The sequence below is a fragment of the Phaethon aethereus genome (genome assembly GCF_964289735.1).
Source record: "Phaethon aethereus genome assembly, chromosome: 2".
NCBI lineage: Eukaryota > Metazoa > Chordata > Aves > Phaethontiformes > Phaethontidae > Phaethon > Phaethon aethereus.
The window spans coordinates 39,290,924-39,308,138 of NC_138582.1; the positions used below are offsets into that span (position 1 = coordinate 39,290,924).

The 17,215-nt window shown below is 35.6% G+C and overlaps 1 protein-coding gene across 1 annotated transcript in view; it reads right to left on the bottom strand.

Moving 5' to 3' along the window:
* Window positions 1-17,215, bottom strand: part of CSPP1 (centrosome and spindle pole associated protein 1) — a gene marked incomplete at both ends in the record, with an annotated part of 62,135 nt that overhangs the window by 26,932 nt on the left and 17,988 nt on the right. Inside the window, 10 exons of the mRNA XM_082015652.1 lie at window positions 168-320; window positions 2,943-3,090; window positions 4,949-5,069; window positions 5,412-5,481; window positions 6,465-6,583; window positions 7,312-7,484; window positions 10,511-10,583; window positions 11,547-11,640; window positions 13,543-13,625; window positions 14,251-14,352. Of these exons, the coding sequence (XP_081871778.1) occupies window positions 168-320; window positions 2,943-3,090; window positions 4,949-5,069; window positions 5,412-5,481; window positions 6,465-6,583; window positions 7,312-7,484; window positions 10,511-10,583; window positions 11,547-11,640; window positions 13,543-13,625; window positions 14,251-14,352 (1,136 nt within the window). The remainder of the gene's footprint in view (window positions 1-167; window positions 321-2,942; window positions 3,091-4,948; window positions 5,070-5,411; window positions 5,482-6,464; window positions 6,584-7,311; window positions 7,485-10,510; window positions 10,584-11,546; window positions 11,641-13,542; window positions 13,626-14,250; window positions 14,353-17,215) is intronic.

Below are 17,215 nucleotides of genomic sequence, written 5' to 3' on the forward strand. Positions count from 1 at the left end.
CACAGTGACAGCAATGAAGAAGTTTGGGCAAGAAGCATAATACTGACTTCACAGGTAGAGAGCACTAACACTATCACAGGACTACGAGAAAGAAGTAAAGAAACTAGAGAATTTTGATCACTAAGACCTATAAATAATTAGAGCTGTAATACAGTATTCTTAAAAACCTGCTATTTTATTTGTAGATGCTTCTGTGTTCTCAGGTCTCGGAGAGGCCAAACTTAGGTCAACAGATACAATAGCCCTTTTATCTTCATATAGTCTTGCCTCTGGTTTATGAAATGCATCTTCATTTTGCTTGTGCATCATATTCAAGTCCGCTAAAGGAAAGGGGAAATAACCGTTTATAATATTTTATTCTCACAAAAGGCATGTTCACCATAGATTCTCAAAAATACAGGTGTTTTTGAGCAGAGTCCACTTTTCCTGGGCATATCAACTATGGGAACAAAATATTTAAGCAAAGACAAGAATTTAGAAGCTATAGGTAAAATACTAGTCATCAGGAATTTACCAATTAAAAGATTTATTTTGTTGTTTTTCTTTTGCCCAGAATGATTCTTCACAGCAAGCGTCCCCTCTCTCCCACCCAAAAATGCTATGAAATGGAAAGATAAAAGAGCTCAAAGACAAAAAAAGACTGACAAGTCTGTGCTGAGAAATATGCATTTAGAAACCCCTCCTCCTTCTATTTCCTTAAAGCTGCAAAATACTTTTGAGTCGGTATTTTAGCGACTGAATCTCTATTTGATTACTATTAAGGGCAATAATGACAATGAACCATTGAAGTGTATTTTGGTCTTCATGTCTTCAGGAACAATACAGGTACAGACTTCTGTATGTAAGCAAAACAATGTCATCCAACTTTTTCACCAAAGTTTACATGGTGCCTCTCAGTTACCACAAAAGTCCTGATCAAAGATGTTCATTTCGACTCATTTTCAAGTGTTCCCCATACTAGACCTTAGAAGGCCTGTTTCAAAACAAAAAAGTACTACACAGTTTTCAGAATTTTTTTTTTAAATCGTGCTTTCTCAGAATTATGAATTATTGTAGTTATTTAAGTACACAGATTCCAAGAACTTTAAATTACATCGTTCTCCATAAAGCAGCCTTTGCATACATCAGAGTCCCAAAAGCTATTTACAGACAGTTTCAAGAGGATAAAAAGACAAGTCACACTGCATAAGAGAGAGACATGGCAGAAACAGCATGTTATGGTTTACGACATTTGACTTATAGCTTATGCATCATGCTGCTAAACTATGGTGGGAAAAATAACTTTACATATGCAATTCAGGAAAACAGGCTAAGAAACTTCTTTTTCTTGGTTCCTCATTTACAGAGAGAGATAAACTTCTCAGGAGGTATATACAGAGCTCAGGCTAAGGTAAGCAACCTACACTTTCCTCTGCCTCCTCTACTCACTATTATAAAACCTAGAGAAAGAAGCCAGACACTTAACTGCAGCGCCTAAAGTTAGGCAATGTGAACACCTCTATTTGCTCTGGGGATAAATACAAGCTGGGATCCTCAACACAAGCTTCTAAACTTATTATTTGGGCACACAATCTTTAAAAAGCATTTAAGCTTTATCGCCTATCCTCAAACTACATTGAATTTAGCCATGCATTGCTCAGGTGTCACAAAACAGAAACTAGTTATTTATATATATAAACTGTTATCCAGTAAGTGTTCCATGTTTTGAAAATTTTCATACTTTTTTACCAGAAGACATATTTTAAAAATCTAATCAGAATTCATCATCATATTCCAATAACAAGAAAATCAATTTGCTTCACATCAGAAACTCACTTTAAAAGTTACCACTTCTATCCATTTTGGACCATAACTACTACCGCTTCTACTAGTGTATTGGCTTTCCACAAAAGGAAACTGACTGATACCCCTGGATGTATATGAGAGATGCTTGTCTCAAAGACCCCACTTCACTTCCTTCGAGTAATTCATTAGGTAGTCTCTTTTTCCCTGCAAATTCCTAGGGGTGGAAGAAAGAGCAAAAAGTTTCAAGTCCATTTGACTTAGCAGAAATGAGACAGTCACCATTAAGGGGATTTCCAAAATTGTTCTGTAGACTAGGCAGGAGAGTGTTCAACAGAAGAGGACCCGTGGCACTTAATAAAATTATTAACACTAAATTCAGTTATGATATATACAAATCTAATTGTGCCTACTGAGTACTATTTTTATGTTAGATAAAATATTGCTGTAGGGTTCAGTAGGAACCAGAATCAGGAATTTGAGTTTTAGTCTTACATCTGTGTCAGATTTACTGGAGGGGGAGATGAACAACTAGCCACATACATAGCTGACTACAATCCCATCTTGCTGTTTTACAGCACTTGGAAAAAAATAAATCTTATAAAGGACTACTGTTGTCTCACTGCTATTTATACAGCTATTTACCAGCAGTGTTACTTGAGGAAATTTAAATATTCCACTTAGCTTTATATATTTATCCAAACATGCTTCCATTCTCCATGTCAGAAGTGGAGTTTTCTAAGCCTAGAAGTGATTGTAAAAAACGAAAAACAAAACACCCTGTTCCCAGAACATGTTTAAATAAAAGTCTTCACAACAGACTTTAGCATATTTGTATTGCAACTGATTCTAACAGCTTGTTTTCCTCCTTCTCCCTTTACTATTGCATTTTGAATTCATTTATAGTTGACATATCCTGTATTTTCCGTTTTGTTCAACTTGTACTGTTAAATGATTCTACTGAAATCAAAATAATTACTCACTGAAATATTCCTAGAGTGCAGCTGCTTGAAACAAATACTTCTATTTGTCAATAAGGAGCTACCAGTGTAACTTTAACATATCTGAATAACAAGGATTAACATATGTGAATAGAGCCTTTTCTAAGGGCAAGAAAACATCGATCTTAGAAAGACAACTCCTAATTTTGGCAAACATACTTATCAGATTTCCTTTTGCATCTCTGAGAGGAGCACCACCACCACCTTTTCCCCAGGGATTATAATTCCTCATTTCTGCTTCTAACTTGGCTTCATAGCGTTCCTTCTCCTCTCTCTCTTGTCTGCGTCGTTCCTCTCTCTCTCTTATCTAAAACCAAACAAACCCAAGTCAGTCACATAAAAACACCACATTAAGTATAATTTTAATAAGCAGTTAATGGAGCAAAGCTGAACGCTACCATTAGCCATTTGCCCCATCTATATCAAGCAAATTGCAAACATTTCACTGCCTATACTGCAGACAGTGCATTGAATACTGCTGTCAAAATGTGCACGTACAGTTGTGCATAATCCCGGAGAAACATACAGGTACACATTATAACAACTTCCAAGCTCCAGAAATGTTCACAGATGACACTTGCAGTTGATCAGAAGTTCTATATCTTTGGACCTTTGATACAGAAGTTTATACTGCCTGAAAATTAAACAAGCAAAATTCTACAATACTACAGCACTTCTTTCTCTCAACCTGGTATATTTTGTTTAACCAAAACTTAGACTAGAGATGACATGAGATAAAGAAAGACTCCTAACAATAAATGCCTTAATACAATGCTACACCATTCTATAACCACTCATGAAATAGTTTTCTGCAGCAATACATGATGATGTACACAAATAACACAGAACCATTCATATGGTTTGTTCTTCCTTTTCTTCAAAATCCAGTTAAATTTATATAACTGTCTCCTAATAATGCAGCATTTATAATACGAACAGCTATTAAAAAAAGGTCCATCTTCAATTCAAAGATTTTAAATCATGTAGCTGAAATATATTAATGTATTTTTCTTAAGTTGTTTCTTCTGTGCATTAGATAAACATTCCCCTTTATCAAGTAGTCAGATAATTTTGTAAGAGATGAGAGACAACACAAAGACCCATCTAGCCCTGTCAACAGTTTACAAAAATGGTCAGTCAGGTTTGTCTATAGGGGGAAAAAAAAAAAAGCAGAATACCTTCCGTTTGCTTTCAACCATAAGCAGCATAATAACTTCGAAAGACTGTATTGTGCCACGTTTATCAGACCTTTAGGTCAAATTGTGCAGTCTCTCACGTAGCAAGGTAAAATTTACTTTTTAAGACTATAGTGAGGAAATGCCTTCAGAGAAGCGTAAATGCAGTATCATACACTAAGAATAAAATAAACATTTGAGAACAATTTGACCTTGATTGGCAGCTTCTCCTTTATGTACAATCATAATTAGAACTAGAATATTTTTATAGCAATTATTTACCTCCACTGAAGAAATACATAAAGAGGAATAAGATAAAAAAAACATTACTGCCACTGAACTGGGTTCCAACAAAATCTCTTCTGAAATAACATATCTCATCATGGTCAAATATATTTTATAAATATACTCCCACAAGGTGCACCACTAAAATGACATGGGGACTAGGATGATTACTGGAAGACAGGAGACTCAATAAGTCTAGGCTATCAAAAAGGGAGCTGAAAAGAGACAAGACACCACCTACAAAACACACTGGAAGTAAACATTAGGGAAGTTTTTGAATTAGTGTCCAAATGATCATGAAGAACTTACTGAAATTAGAGTGCTCCTAATAATTATAGAAATAATGTTCAAAAGCAATCTTTCAATAGGAATATCAGAACAATAGAACTCATCGCTTTTAAGATTCAGGTTCTTATGAAAATAATTATATGAAACTCCACGCCTGGAACTAATCTGTTTGCTGTCAGTCCTAATATTCTCTCTGCCTTTGACAAAAAAAATTTGAAGAGCTTACTGTCTACCTGAAGGGCTAAAATGACCTAAAGCAGGGTCAGAGGAATGGAAGGAAGGAAGTGGTGAAGGGAGAGAGAGTTAAGAAAGCTTTTTACTTGTAAACTAAATAAGTATGTTTGAAAGAGTACTACAGTTACAGCCATTATATGTTAAAAAGTAAAAGAAAGTGTCAGAAGTTTAATCACTCAGTACCTGCTGTTGTAATTCTTGTTGATAAGATAACGTTGCCTCTTTGGAAGGCTTTGTTTTTTCTTCAGAAAATACTCCTATGCTTCTTTGTCTGTCTCCTGTATTCCTCTGTCCAGTGTTACTTCTGAATTAGAAAACCACACATATAAAAATAAAATATCACAGGGACACGGGGGGAGGGGTTAAAAAACATTTTTTTTTTAAATAAAACCCTGCCTGAAATATTTAAGATCTGTTGTTTTCCACAGCCCAGCAGTTTCTAATCTCAAACATTTTCATAAATCCATATAAAAATAGAAGTTCACTGAATCATTGCTTAGATAAAAATTCTTAATTAGAAGTTTAAAGAGTTGTCTTTAACACACTTTTATTTCAAAAGCATATCCATTGTCAGCAAAATACTCCCAACATGAGAAGCGTATCAATACAGATAAATACAGAGAGTGTGAATACAGATAATACTTACACAGATTGCTCTACTGGGGCTTGGCCTAAAGGAGGATCCAGATTAGGTGTGGGTTGCATTCCCATCATACCTGAACCATCCACACAGTAAAAAAATTACTATTTTAAATTTTGAATGCTCAGATACAAACATTTGCCATCCCTTAAAAGACCAGAGCTCACTGCTCAAACTCTGTGACTGCAGAATTACAAATAGGATTCTCAAATTCTGTAACAAACTTAGCTAAACCTTAATGCGCTCTAATGCAAGAAATACAACGCCAAGGTACAAATCCATTTCTTAAATTCAACTAAATCCCTTGAAAATGTACAAATGTCTTCATTAACATATTCTACAATGAAAATAACAAAAAAGAAGTAACTCGCTTAATGTAACACTTGTCCTCACGCTTTCCAAATGTGCCCTCTGTTGTGAGGAAAGCCCCCTTGCCTCCTGCAGAAATGCAGTACACTTGGCCCCTGTACGCTTACTGAAATAGGACCTTTAGGGCTCTGACACAGCAGAAACTGAAATTGCTGTGCATACTACTGCTTGTGTTCAAGACAGTAAGAGATGCATCTCTCAAACTCAAATTTCATACTTTCAAATTTCAAGCACTAGCAATATTCCAGTTTGTGACAACAAGTTTTAAGATAACCTAACACTTGTATATAAATTTTAAGTATTAATTTCTTTAATACTCTAAACTGTAAGCCATTTTACCATAGAGGTTATATTGGTACAAGGGTAAAAGCAAACAAACAAACAACAAAATACCAAAATAAAAAACACACACAAAAAAACCCTCACCAAAAACCCTTAAAAAAAACCCAAAACCCTTAAAAATATGGTCTGAAAATAAGATTACAAAGAAAAAGTAAGGCCCTTTTGCAGTTGGAGAAAACTACTTCATTGAAAACCAGTACTGAAAAAAGCATACTTTTCATTCAATAGACACCTAAGAAATGGGTTTAAAGTGCTATTACTAGTTCCACATTATTCATTATTTAACTGGATTAAAAGCAGCCATCTGAATCACTCTAACAACCAATCCACCTAAAATCATCAACTTACAATATGCAAGATTGGGATCCAAAGGATTCCTAACCCCATAAAAGTAATATGCATCATCATAAGGTGTTCTATAGTTGTCTGTCAAAACTGGAGGTGGAGGCGGTGGCATCGGTGCAAGCCTTAAAGAAAAAAGGAACACAGTTTTTTGGTTTATTGTACAACTGAAAAGAGAGATGATCAAAAGAAGACAGAAAGAAAAATAAACGAAGAAGAGAGAATTCACTAGAGGAAAATTCTAGGTTTATCTCAGCCCAAGACCTCTCATTAGTGCCATGCAGGAGCAAGACACAATAAGCCTCACTAGGAAATTAACCTTCCCTTAGGGAGTAGTACATGAACCCACGCTATTCCAGAAATCTAAAGAACATAAATCAAGCACACCGCCTTTAACTCATTGAGTTAATGATACTTACTGGTTAGATCAGTAACAGTAACATCAGTAAATAAAACAAGCCAAGGATTAGTCTCCGGCCAAAGGGCAAGTGGTACAGCACAGCTTTAGCCACATGCCTAAAGCTCCTTCTCTCTCCCAAAACAATTTAGTCTCAACCACAGTGCCTAGTGGAAGCTGTCCTTGCCCACACTGTGTTCCTGAGCTTAGCCCTGGGAGATAGCCTAACAGAAAGGGGCCAATCTCATGTCATACCAGCCTCCTAACAATATCAATGATGCCAGGCGTGTGCCTCAAGCACATGCCCATGCATCCTTGCAACACAGTTCAATGTTAGAGCCATGGACATAATTTCTACATCACAACTCTTATCCTACATGAACAGCCACTAAATAGCAATAATATGCTTAGCACCAAGCTTATTTAACATGTAAAATGAACATGATGGTGGAGCACCTGGGTGCTGCTATTTCACCAAGAGTGCTGGCTAGCCCCCTGTGAAAGTCTTCATTCACTGGAGAGGCTGAAGAGACAGGCACCGGAGTTTGGAAAGCCACCCTAGGCCTTTCAGGAGGTACTTTCTCTTCAGAAGCTCTCGCTGTCAAGCCAAACTGCTTCAGTCTATTTGGCTGAGGGGAGGGAATAGAAAAAGAGAGGAAAAAAAGCAGTTACTTTGTTATTACTAGGAAATATTCTGAACCACCCTTTAGGCTGTGTTAAACACTTGAGTGGGTCCCAACTAGCTGTTTAAATTGCATTTTTTTTTCCCAAGGAATTACTGTAAATCTAATACAAGGAAATCCAGCGTGTTTATCACAGGTTTACAAAATCCAGCCTCTATGGCACGTTTCAGGAAGTATATGGTTCCAGTTATTATCCGGGGGGCAGGGGGGAAGTATTTACACAGTTGTCTGTAGTACAGATTATCTACAGCCACCAGGTTTTTTTTACACTGACAGTATCCACAGAATCACAGAATCACTAGGTTGGAAAGGACCTTTAAGATCATCAAGTCCAACCATTAATCCAGCACCACCATATTATGAATTGGAAAAGTTTTTAAAATACACCACCACCACATCCCGAAAACTAAAATGGCTCATAATCAGTATAAATGAACATACACTGAGACTTTTTCCAATAAACATTTCCTTGCAACATTGTTATTTCATTTTTTGGGTTCCTTTGATTTTATTAGCTTTGCAACCACAACAATTACGAAATTTTGTAGAGGTATTTTTTTTAAAGTATCAAATGTTTATTGATAACTGTCAGCCTCAGAAAAGTCAAAGGCAACATGCAAGTAATACAAAGGCATGCAAGTCAGCTTCAGAACTATCCTGTCACACCCAGAAAGCCCTTATACTGGCTGCTATGTGTAAGTATGTTAATGTTTGTTTAAATCAGTCAATACAATAGAAGACCAGATAAAATTCAGACATTATAATAAGTAAAACACATTTTGTTTCTGAATTTACTGGTCCTAACTTTGTAGTGCTTCAATTAACATGCATTCAAAGTAAGACCAGCAACCAGCTAAATATTAAATATCTAACAACCCTACAATATGGAAGTATTTCAGGGAAATATTAAATCTTTACCTCTGCATCACTTAGCTGCAAGATAGTATATACAAGGCAGTTAGTACTCACCAATCATGAACTATAGCACTAAGATTAAAATTCTCAAAATTAAAAAAATTAAAAACTAGACATGACTGTTTATAACATTTAATTTCAATCTTCTAGATGTGAATACAAAATTAGGTAATAGATATGAACTACAGCAATTGAAAATTATAAAGCAGTCTACAGACTTTTTTTTTTAGACTTGTCTTTTCAAATCCAGTGTCTTGAGCAGGAGAACATTTAAACATTTAAAACAGCCTCTCTCACTAACAAGCTTCATCTGAACTGTTCCCAAGGTGCCCCAGATTTCAGCTCTGTGAACAGATTTCAGATGTGACTATGGTACTCAGTTCATCCTGGGGATTGTTTTCTTTTAAACAAGCAGTATATACAACAGTCTACATTTCTAGATTCTTAATCAGGCATTGCTATTTAACCAATCTGTAATTAATCAAGAAATCCACCTAATTAGAATCCCTCCTCAAGAGGCAATTTAAAGCTAACAGTGACTGCAGCTTAATGAATGTAGCAATTCTCCTTAATTGAAGGCTTTCAGCTAAATTAATGGTTTTAAAACTTTATACATGCCCTGGACTTGCTCTGGATATAATTTTGTTCCTACAACAGGCACTTTTCAGCCTCCGACTGAAATGCGTACGGTATATAGAGTGCTTCAGCACAGCATGCTTCTGCCTAGTCATCTTTGATTAAACAAAGCTGTTTACACTGACTTTACAGCCTGCTGTGCCAAAAGAGCCTGCATCCTCTGCTCAGTTTTTCCTCTTTTCCTGACTCCATCCCTCTCCCTTTCACCATCTGAATACCTGATGAGCAAACTGACCTCTCTAAGCCAACTAAAGCAGCAAAAAAGATTCAGCTTGGTTAGTTGGCGAAAATATTAATCTGTTTGCAAAAGGGATCAAACAAGCACCACAGATAATTTAAGCAGAGAGGGCAGGAACATGCAGCCAGACCACTTGCCAGTGTTCTCCCTCCCTATGTAGAAGTAAGGATTTTGATTCAGCTTCATTGACTTATCTATGTGCATTCTCAGTCTGCTGCCTCGCATGCTGACTAATGGCATCTTACAGCTAGAAAACAAGAGCTCCTTTCACCTCTGCTAAACTCTCCAGAAATGGCACAAGTTTCTTTCTGTGTTGTAGTCTCCCCCAAAAAACAGCACTGTTGATAATTCAAACTGGTAACTAGTTAAATTAATAACCAGTTTATACTTGCTTGAGAAAGTTACCCATCCTACATCTCCAGCAGCAGATCTCTACTGCACCCAAGATGCAATGGCTTTGGGCACTTAGCAAACACACATGCAAATCTGTGTTAGTTCTGTGATACTCAGTCTGCTACTAATGCTACTAGTGCTGACAACCTTCGTATCTGCTCATCAAAATTCTCAGTACAATAATCACCTTAGTAAGGAAGTGGAGACAGTAGTAACTCTGCATTTCTGCATTAAGTCTTAAAAGCAACACAATATTAAACATCTCACTTTGTACAAAATCCTATAAAAATGCTTGTGATTCTGAACACTACATCTGATAGTTTAAAAAACGAACTACAAATTTGAAATTAAAAATTGCTACAGTGAGATCAACTTGGCTGCAAAACAACTGGATTTTCTTTTTTTTAATTGAAAAAGAGCAAAAACTTTCTGCAGCATACTTTATATTCCCAAAGAAAGGTTACTAATGTGTGCATGTACAGGCTACCACAGGACATTAAGTATTTTTTCCATGACACCCACTGCTTGTACAAAACTTCCATTTGGTCAAAGCAAAAGAAAATGTTCAATAAATTCTGTGAAAATATTTTCCTCTTAAGCTGAAAGCACATGTAATGAGTTACAGCCTTATCATCTTTGGCCTCAATTTTATTCTGTGCTAATGCCCTATTAGAAAAAAACACAACATTTATCATTCTATAAAAGCCCTACAGAGTTTTGTCACTGAGCAACCACAGTGTACATGTAATTGGGGGGAAAAAAAAAAAAAGGTCTATATAGGTAAAAGAACATCCAAGTTCCTTACATTTTTTTCCGGGTCTCGAGCTCCAGAAGCAGCAACTGAGAGCTCAAGTTCCTTCTCACTGTTTTTGTTTTAAAAGAACGAAAAGAAAAAAAAAAAAAATCAAATCAGAAAGCAGTAACAACTATAGTCACCTCATAACTCTGTAGTTAAAATAACTCTGAAAATACAGGATAACAGAAGACGTGATTCCACTTCATTTCTTATGGAGTCAAGGAAGAAGGATACTGTATATTATTTGTAAATAAACAGAACTCTCAAGAAGTATCTGGCTATCATCTATTCTGCCTAATAAAAATCCAACTACCATAAAAGGACAAATCACCACACTGCTTTTTACTACAACCTTTCAGGACATTTCTTAAAAATTTATCTTTATTCATGTTACAGCAAGAAGTTTATTATAAACATACTGAAATGACTTTTCAAAAGTACAGCAGTAAGTACTATATTGTAATTTCAGGGCTCAGGCTCGTTCAGCGTGTACAATTTTTCATCACAGTGAAATCATCAATAGTAACTTATTTTTAATTCCTTATCCCTTCACTAGTATCACTGTGTTGTCTTATGCACCCATATTGTCATTCAGCAGGCAGCTACTAATAGGTAAGCAAGACATTTATATATTATCCTGCATAAGCCAAATGCTCAAGTGCTTTGAAAGTGAAAGGTTACTCTCCTAAATTGGAGGACAAAACAAGATTCATTTTCAACTTTGCGAAGTAATTAGACATACCTCTACCAGCAAAAAAGAAAACTTCAGCTAGAGCTTCTTTACCCTTAAAAAACTAAAAAATAATTTTTAAAGATGAAAAAAGTCTGGTTTTTCTTTTGCTCCACTGAAAACTGGCGAATTTGTTTATTAAAAACTAAAAGCTCTCATGTCAGTAAGTTTAATTGGATGCAATATTACCTAGCTAGCTTGAATTCCTTAGTTATGAAAACTATTCTTAACACATTGAGTTAATGAAATTCCTTTAAATTTCAGCCATTATCTTTTAAAAATACAGTAACTTTCTATTACCGTCTCTTATTTCGCTGTTGCTCAGCCATCTGTTCTATTAGTTCTTGCCTGTATTTCTCTTTTTTCCTTTGGAGAAATTCTCGGTCCTGACCACCTAATGGAAACAACCACACATTTGTGTAAATGCTCCACAAAATACACAAAAAGTATGGGACAAAACCATCACATTTCAGACAATCTAAAACATGAAACACAGCAGAGTATACAATCTGGAAATATGCACAAGAACACTGGATCTGTACTAAAATTTTTTTAAAAATCTATTTTTAACATGCAGTTTGTTTGGAGTGTGATGATCAAAACTACTAAGATTTTCATTATTATTTTCCTAGTTTGCCTGCTTTTGTATAGTCGGGAAGCTACAAATTTCAAAGCTATGTGACACAACAGCATCTAAAAAAAGTTACTAATTTCCGCCCCCCGCAATGTTCAACTAAGGAAGATACAGTATGGCACTCCAAAATTATGATGCACTGCTCTGTATAAAAATGAAAGTTAAAACTGAATAGAGTCAAACCCACAGGAAGGAAAGTAAACTGCTCCACTTTTAGGATGGCTCCCATGAGTACAAAGAATTAGCAGAGTATTGGCAGATACGGTGTGTAAAAGGAAACAGTGATAACATCTCACATGCGTTTTAAGGAACACAAAAAGCTTTCAAATTGTGGTAGTTCCCCCACAATAAGCGTGGAATCGTCTATTATTTTAAAAACAAAACCAAAAGAACATCATCACCATTTTCTACATAGTATGACTATAAGACACAAGGACTCCTAACATATTTCTATACACAAAGTCACTGTAGATCTCCAGTGAAGCAGACCTAACAATAAAGTGAAGGAAGCTGCAAAGAAACTAAAAAAAACCCAACAAACAAAAAAACCCAACAAACAAAAAATCCATGATGCATGACTGCATTTTTTATTCAATTATTGTGCTGGGACTGTAAAGTAACTAAAATATGCAAGATAACCTTATGGTTTGTGATTTTTGGGGACTTCGAAACCACTTCTCATTTCCAAAAACTTCAAGTTTTTATACTTATTCTTTATACAACATAGTTGACAATATTCTCCTGACCATGACTGCTAGGAATACAAAATCACAGCTTTGTGTACTCAAGTTACTACAAATGAGATGACTGAACAGATCAGAGAGACTGCCCATTACAACACATTGTTTTAACGTTGTCTTTAAACAGTTCCAAAAAATTGACCTGCCCCATATCACAGAATCACAGAATCACTAGGTTGGAAAGGACCTTTAAGATCATCAAGTCCAACCATTAATCCAGCACCACCATGTCCCCTAAACCATGTCCTGAATATAGCACTGAAGATCAGGTAAATTCAAATGTAAAAATAAATAGAACTTATTCTGACAACTGTTAGTCAATTTTTCCACAATTCAAACCTAACTTGCCTTCAAAGGCTCCCATCTGAAGAACTACTACAGTTCTTTCATTCTTGCCTTGTAATTTTCTGAATTTAGCTAGGAATGCTATGTTTTCAACAGTATTTCTCTCGACTATGCTCAATAATGATGTTCCCTGCTAAATTTTATGCTACATTTAAGCAGTAAGAGATGATCAGAATAATTTGTTCTTACGCAAGGTTGTGGATAGTACTATTTCCCATATTTCTGCAATTAGAATTCAATACCAAGTTGTGTCTTTAACAATACAGAGGTTAATATTTTTCCTATACTTCATTTCGTAAAAAACTTAAGACTGTACCTGGGCCTTAAACTGTTTGTGAAATCTAAGAAGAAACTTGGGCTCTTCAAAATTTATTAGAAATCCCTGTTACATTAAGGAAGAAAGGAAGATGTTTTTCTTTTTTTATTTTCTCTATGTAAATAATATTTATTTACCAGTCTTGGGGACAACTAGCACAAAGAAAAAGCTAATTTTTCTAATTTTTAATTATTCCCAAAGAAAAATAAAATATGCAAAGAAAGGCTAACTCAGCGTCATTAGTTAGGTTTTTATACATACCAAGAACAAGGCCTGTCCCATAGGGCATTTCAGCTGCAGACTTGGCCTGTTCATTAGCTGAAGAACTAATTTGTACCTGATTTCTGGCAAAGAAAAAAGAAGAAAATGGAAAGATCAAACTCTAGTCTCTGTGAAACATGATAGATGCACTTATATCACTCTGTGATACATTTATGACAAACAGCTTTCCTAATATCCAAAGAAATATCACAAGCAAAAGAAGAAACCGCCTGGCAAAAAGGCATTTCTCACAGTTCTCATTTGCCTGCAGTTTCTGAAGCCATCAGAAACACTGACTCAGCTGAGCACTTCGACAGTGTTGACAGACTGAGTGGTGCCAGTTAAGAGTTTATGTAAGGGCTTTACAAGTGTTCTGCTTCTGCCTTATCCACTTAAATGACTTCAAGACTTGCAAAACCAAGACAAGAGGAAAAAAAAGGAATTTTAAAATTACTATCAAAAAAGGACACCATGTTATTCTAATCATTAAAAGTCTTCAGCTGGAGAATAGGTGATCTATTGTTTCAAAAAGAAAACTGGCATACAAGCTTCAATAGCTGTTCTCATAGGAAATATGTTCTAATATACCCTAGCCGCAGGAAAAACCATCAGCCATTTCAGACAACATATTAGGGATTTTAAATAAACATTTTCCTTTCACCATAATTTTGTAGTGCAAATATCAGAATAATACACCGTATACCAAACCTAGAATTTCCAGTTCTTGAGATCTGCTGCACATGTGCTCTCTCCTTTAAGTCGTCTTCATAATCTGCAGGTAGATCTCTTACTATTCCATCCAGGAAGGGCCTTAAAGAAATAGAAAATATTCAGCTATGCTTGCCTAAAAACATCCAATCTGAAATGGAAGGTCCAGCAGTTTCGTGCAAAAGGATCCCTAGCCTGACTGTACACTGGATGGCAGAACCAGTTCTGAAAATATCACACAAAATTTCTAGAAATAATTCATTTTGCTAGCACTATCAAGGCAGCGCTCTGTCTGAAATCTGAACTTGCAAGCCTGCTTTCATACAACCTTTTTCTACTGAGCCTGGTTAAGAGTTTTGAGAGTCAAAAAGCATTCAGCATTCACACTGCATTAATTGAAAAAGATCTTGCTGCTCTTAATCCCCAGGAGCCAACAAAGTCTAGGACAGATTTTGGCACACAGCTATTGGGCAAGTCTGGTGAAACAGTTAATTCAGATATGAAAAGCTTCTTTAATGACAACCTACCCTTCACTATGCACCTGATACCATTTAAGAGAGGCAGATGACTTTCGATCAAGATAAAAGTTAACACGGTGAATACAGAAATTCAGGAGCTAAAATTTGAATCGTCTACATATGAAGTAATATAATTGAAACTTCAAATAATTCCAAAGATGCCAAAAATTGTATGGGCACAAGGGAGCTTTTCCTGAAAAGATCTGGGGTAGTTGAATTTACAGGTTTTTCTTGCCTTTCAAATTAGCTACTCTTTAACATGGACTTCAAGTTATCTTGACAAAATAAGGCAAGAATAGGTATTCAATGAAAAATGAAGTACCCAATACATGCTAACAAAGTTATGTATCTTCCAGAGCTGGACAGAGCCATGGACTTCCTATTAAGCAAACCAAAAAAATACCACGTAAACACAGAAAAAAACCCATGTTATTCTTTTATGTAAAAAGATCCACAGCTCTGCCCATCTCTGTAACTTAAATAAAAGCCAATAATCAAAGGTGAAGGATGCAAGCAGATTGATTTGGCATTTTAACAACCCAAAAGAACAACATCCATCCTCTTGGCACAACATGATCTTCTTTCATGATTGAGATCATCTTTTTGACAATGATCAATCTGCTACTTACAAGGCTGGTCACGTATGACTGAAACACACACCAGGAAACAGAAAGCCTAATCCATAGCATGATGGAAGGATGCAGGGAGAAAGCAAAGAAACAAACCTTGGGATTCAAGAGACAACCTTTTTTGTAAAAAGCAGTAAGCTTAGTATGGCAGGCCCAGGCATGTTGGCCCAATTCAAGCAAGAAGCTGTTGTATCCTGTTTATAGGACAGACCTGGTTGCTGGGATGGACTAAAGCAGTCCACTCATAAGGACCAAAACATTTTGCACCTCCTCTCACTCTCCTGTCACCATTTCTATTTGCTGAAATACACCACAGTCCTTGTGCCTCTGTCAAAACAGAAACCTTTCTGAAAAGTCCCATTACAAACACCTGCCTCTCCAAACTAAAAAAGCCCATTTAAAAACAGAAAAACTCTAATACAACAAATAAAAATATTCCTCCTTATGAATTTTGTTTCTGTCATGAATCAAATATATTCTGGAAAAGTTGAATTTGCCTGAAACGTAGCAAAAAAATGCTAACTCTTCAGAAGCTGAGCTGTCAGTAACTAATAAATGTGTTTCTCCTTCTTGAAGGGAGGCTGAATATAGTTCATAAAAGGTTAAGTGGAGCTCCTTGCAAAGGAGAAAAAAGTACTAGATTACAAAGCATGTATAATAAAAAAAAAAGTTATTTTCAACAACAATTCAGCAAAGTAGGAAAAAAAAAAAAAAAAAACAAACCCCAAATCTTAATTTTATGTACAAATTTCAGTTCAGGCAGTTCAGGTGATGGTCCAGCAACTTCTTTTAAGAAGATGCACCAAGTTTGCCAATAACAAAGGTATGACTATCTTCTACACTTTCTTTTAAAAGAAAGCTGGAACTAGAACTGTTTCAGAGGCCTCTCCAAACAAACAATGAATTGCCTAGTGATATATTGACCACAGACATTTATATCAGCACCATCAGTGTTTTCTGGAATAACTAAGAACAAGTATACTTCTATTCAACATGATACTGTCCACTGTTGGTTCAAACATCATCCTTGCTGATATTTTACATATAGTATTCCGTATATATTATTTAAGAAACAAAGTAAACCCTCAAACTTTATCAAATGGTCATTTTTATTTAAATATTCGACGCTCTGTCCATTTGCATTAGACAGTGGCAAAAAGCTACCTAGTAAAAAGAGGACATTCATCCTTCTGGGTGTTAACATAGAGGATTAACATTGCTGTTAGTCTCAAAAATATGTACATTTTCATTATCTTTGTTAGATACCAAGTCAGGCTTCTAATATTTTTCTTTCTGAAAAGCTGTAGGGCAAGACCCTACCCTAAAACCTCCTTTGCTCATTTCTACCAATATTACACTACAGGAGGGAACAATTTTTGTATTTTACATTCTCTTCTCAATCTCATTCAGCAGAAAAAGGGCAATCTTGTTCCTGCTATCTATTTAACCACTGCTTCCATTTGCTAGTCTTTTTCAGAAACACTGTATGAATAAATACATGCTTTTAGAAGCACATCTTAACATACAATCTGAAACTCTGAAGTAATCCATTTATTTAGTCTGCATCTCCCAAATGCTTCCAGACATTTCATTTTCTCCATACTTCCCTAATTCCTTTACAATTTTTTTTTTAAGGCTGAGAAAGAATATCAAAAGCTAGTTTTGTAGAGGAGTTATTTTAACTCTAATGGCATTTGAAACTGGAAAAGAAGCACAACTTCATTCAATTTAGAAAACTCTTTTGCAGTAGAAGAGTATTTTAGGGTTTGTTTTCCCCAGTTATTAATTTGCAGTACTACCCAGAAAATTATCCCTGTA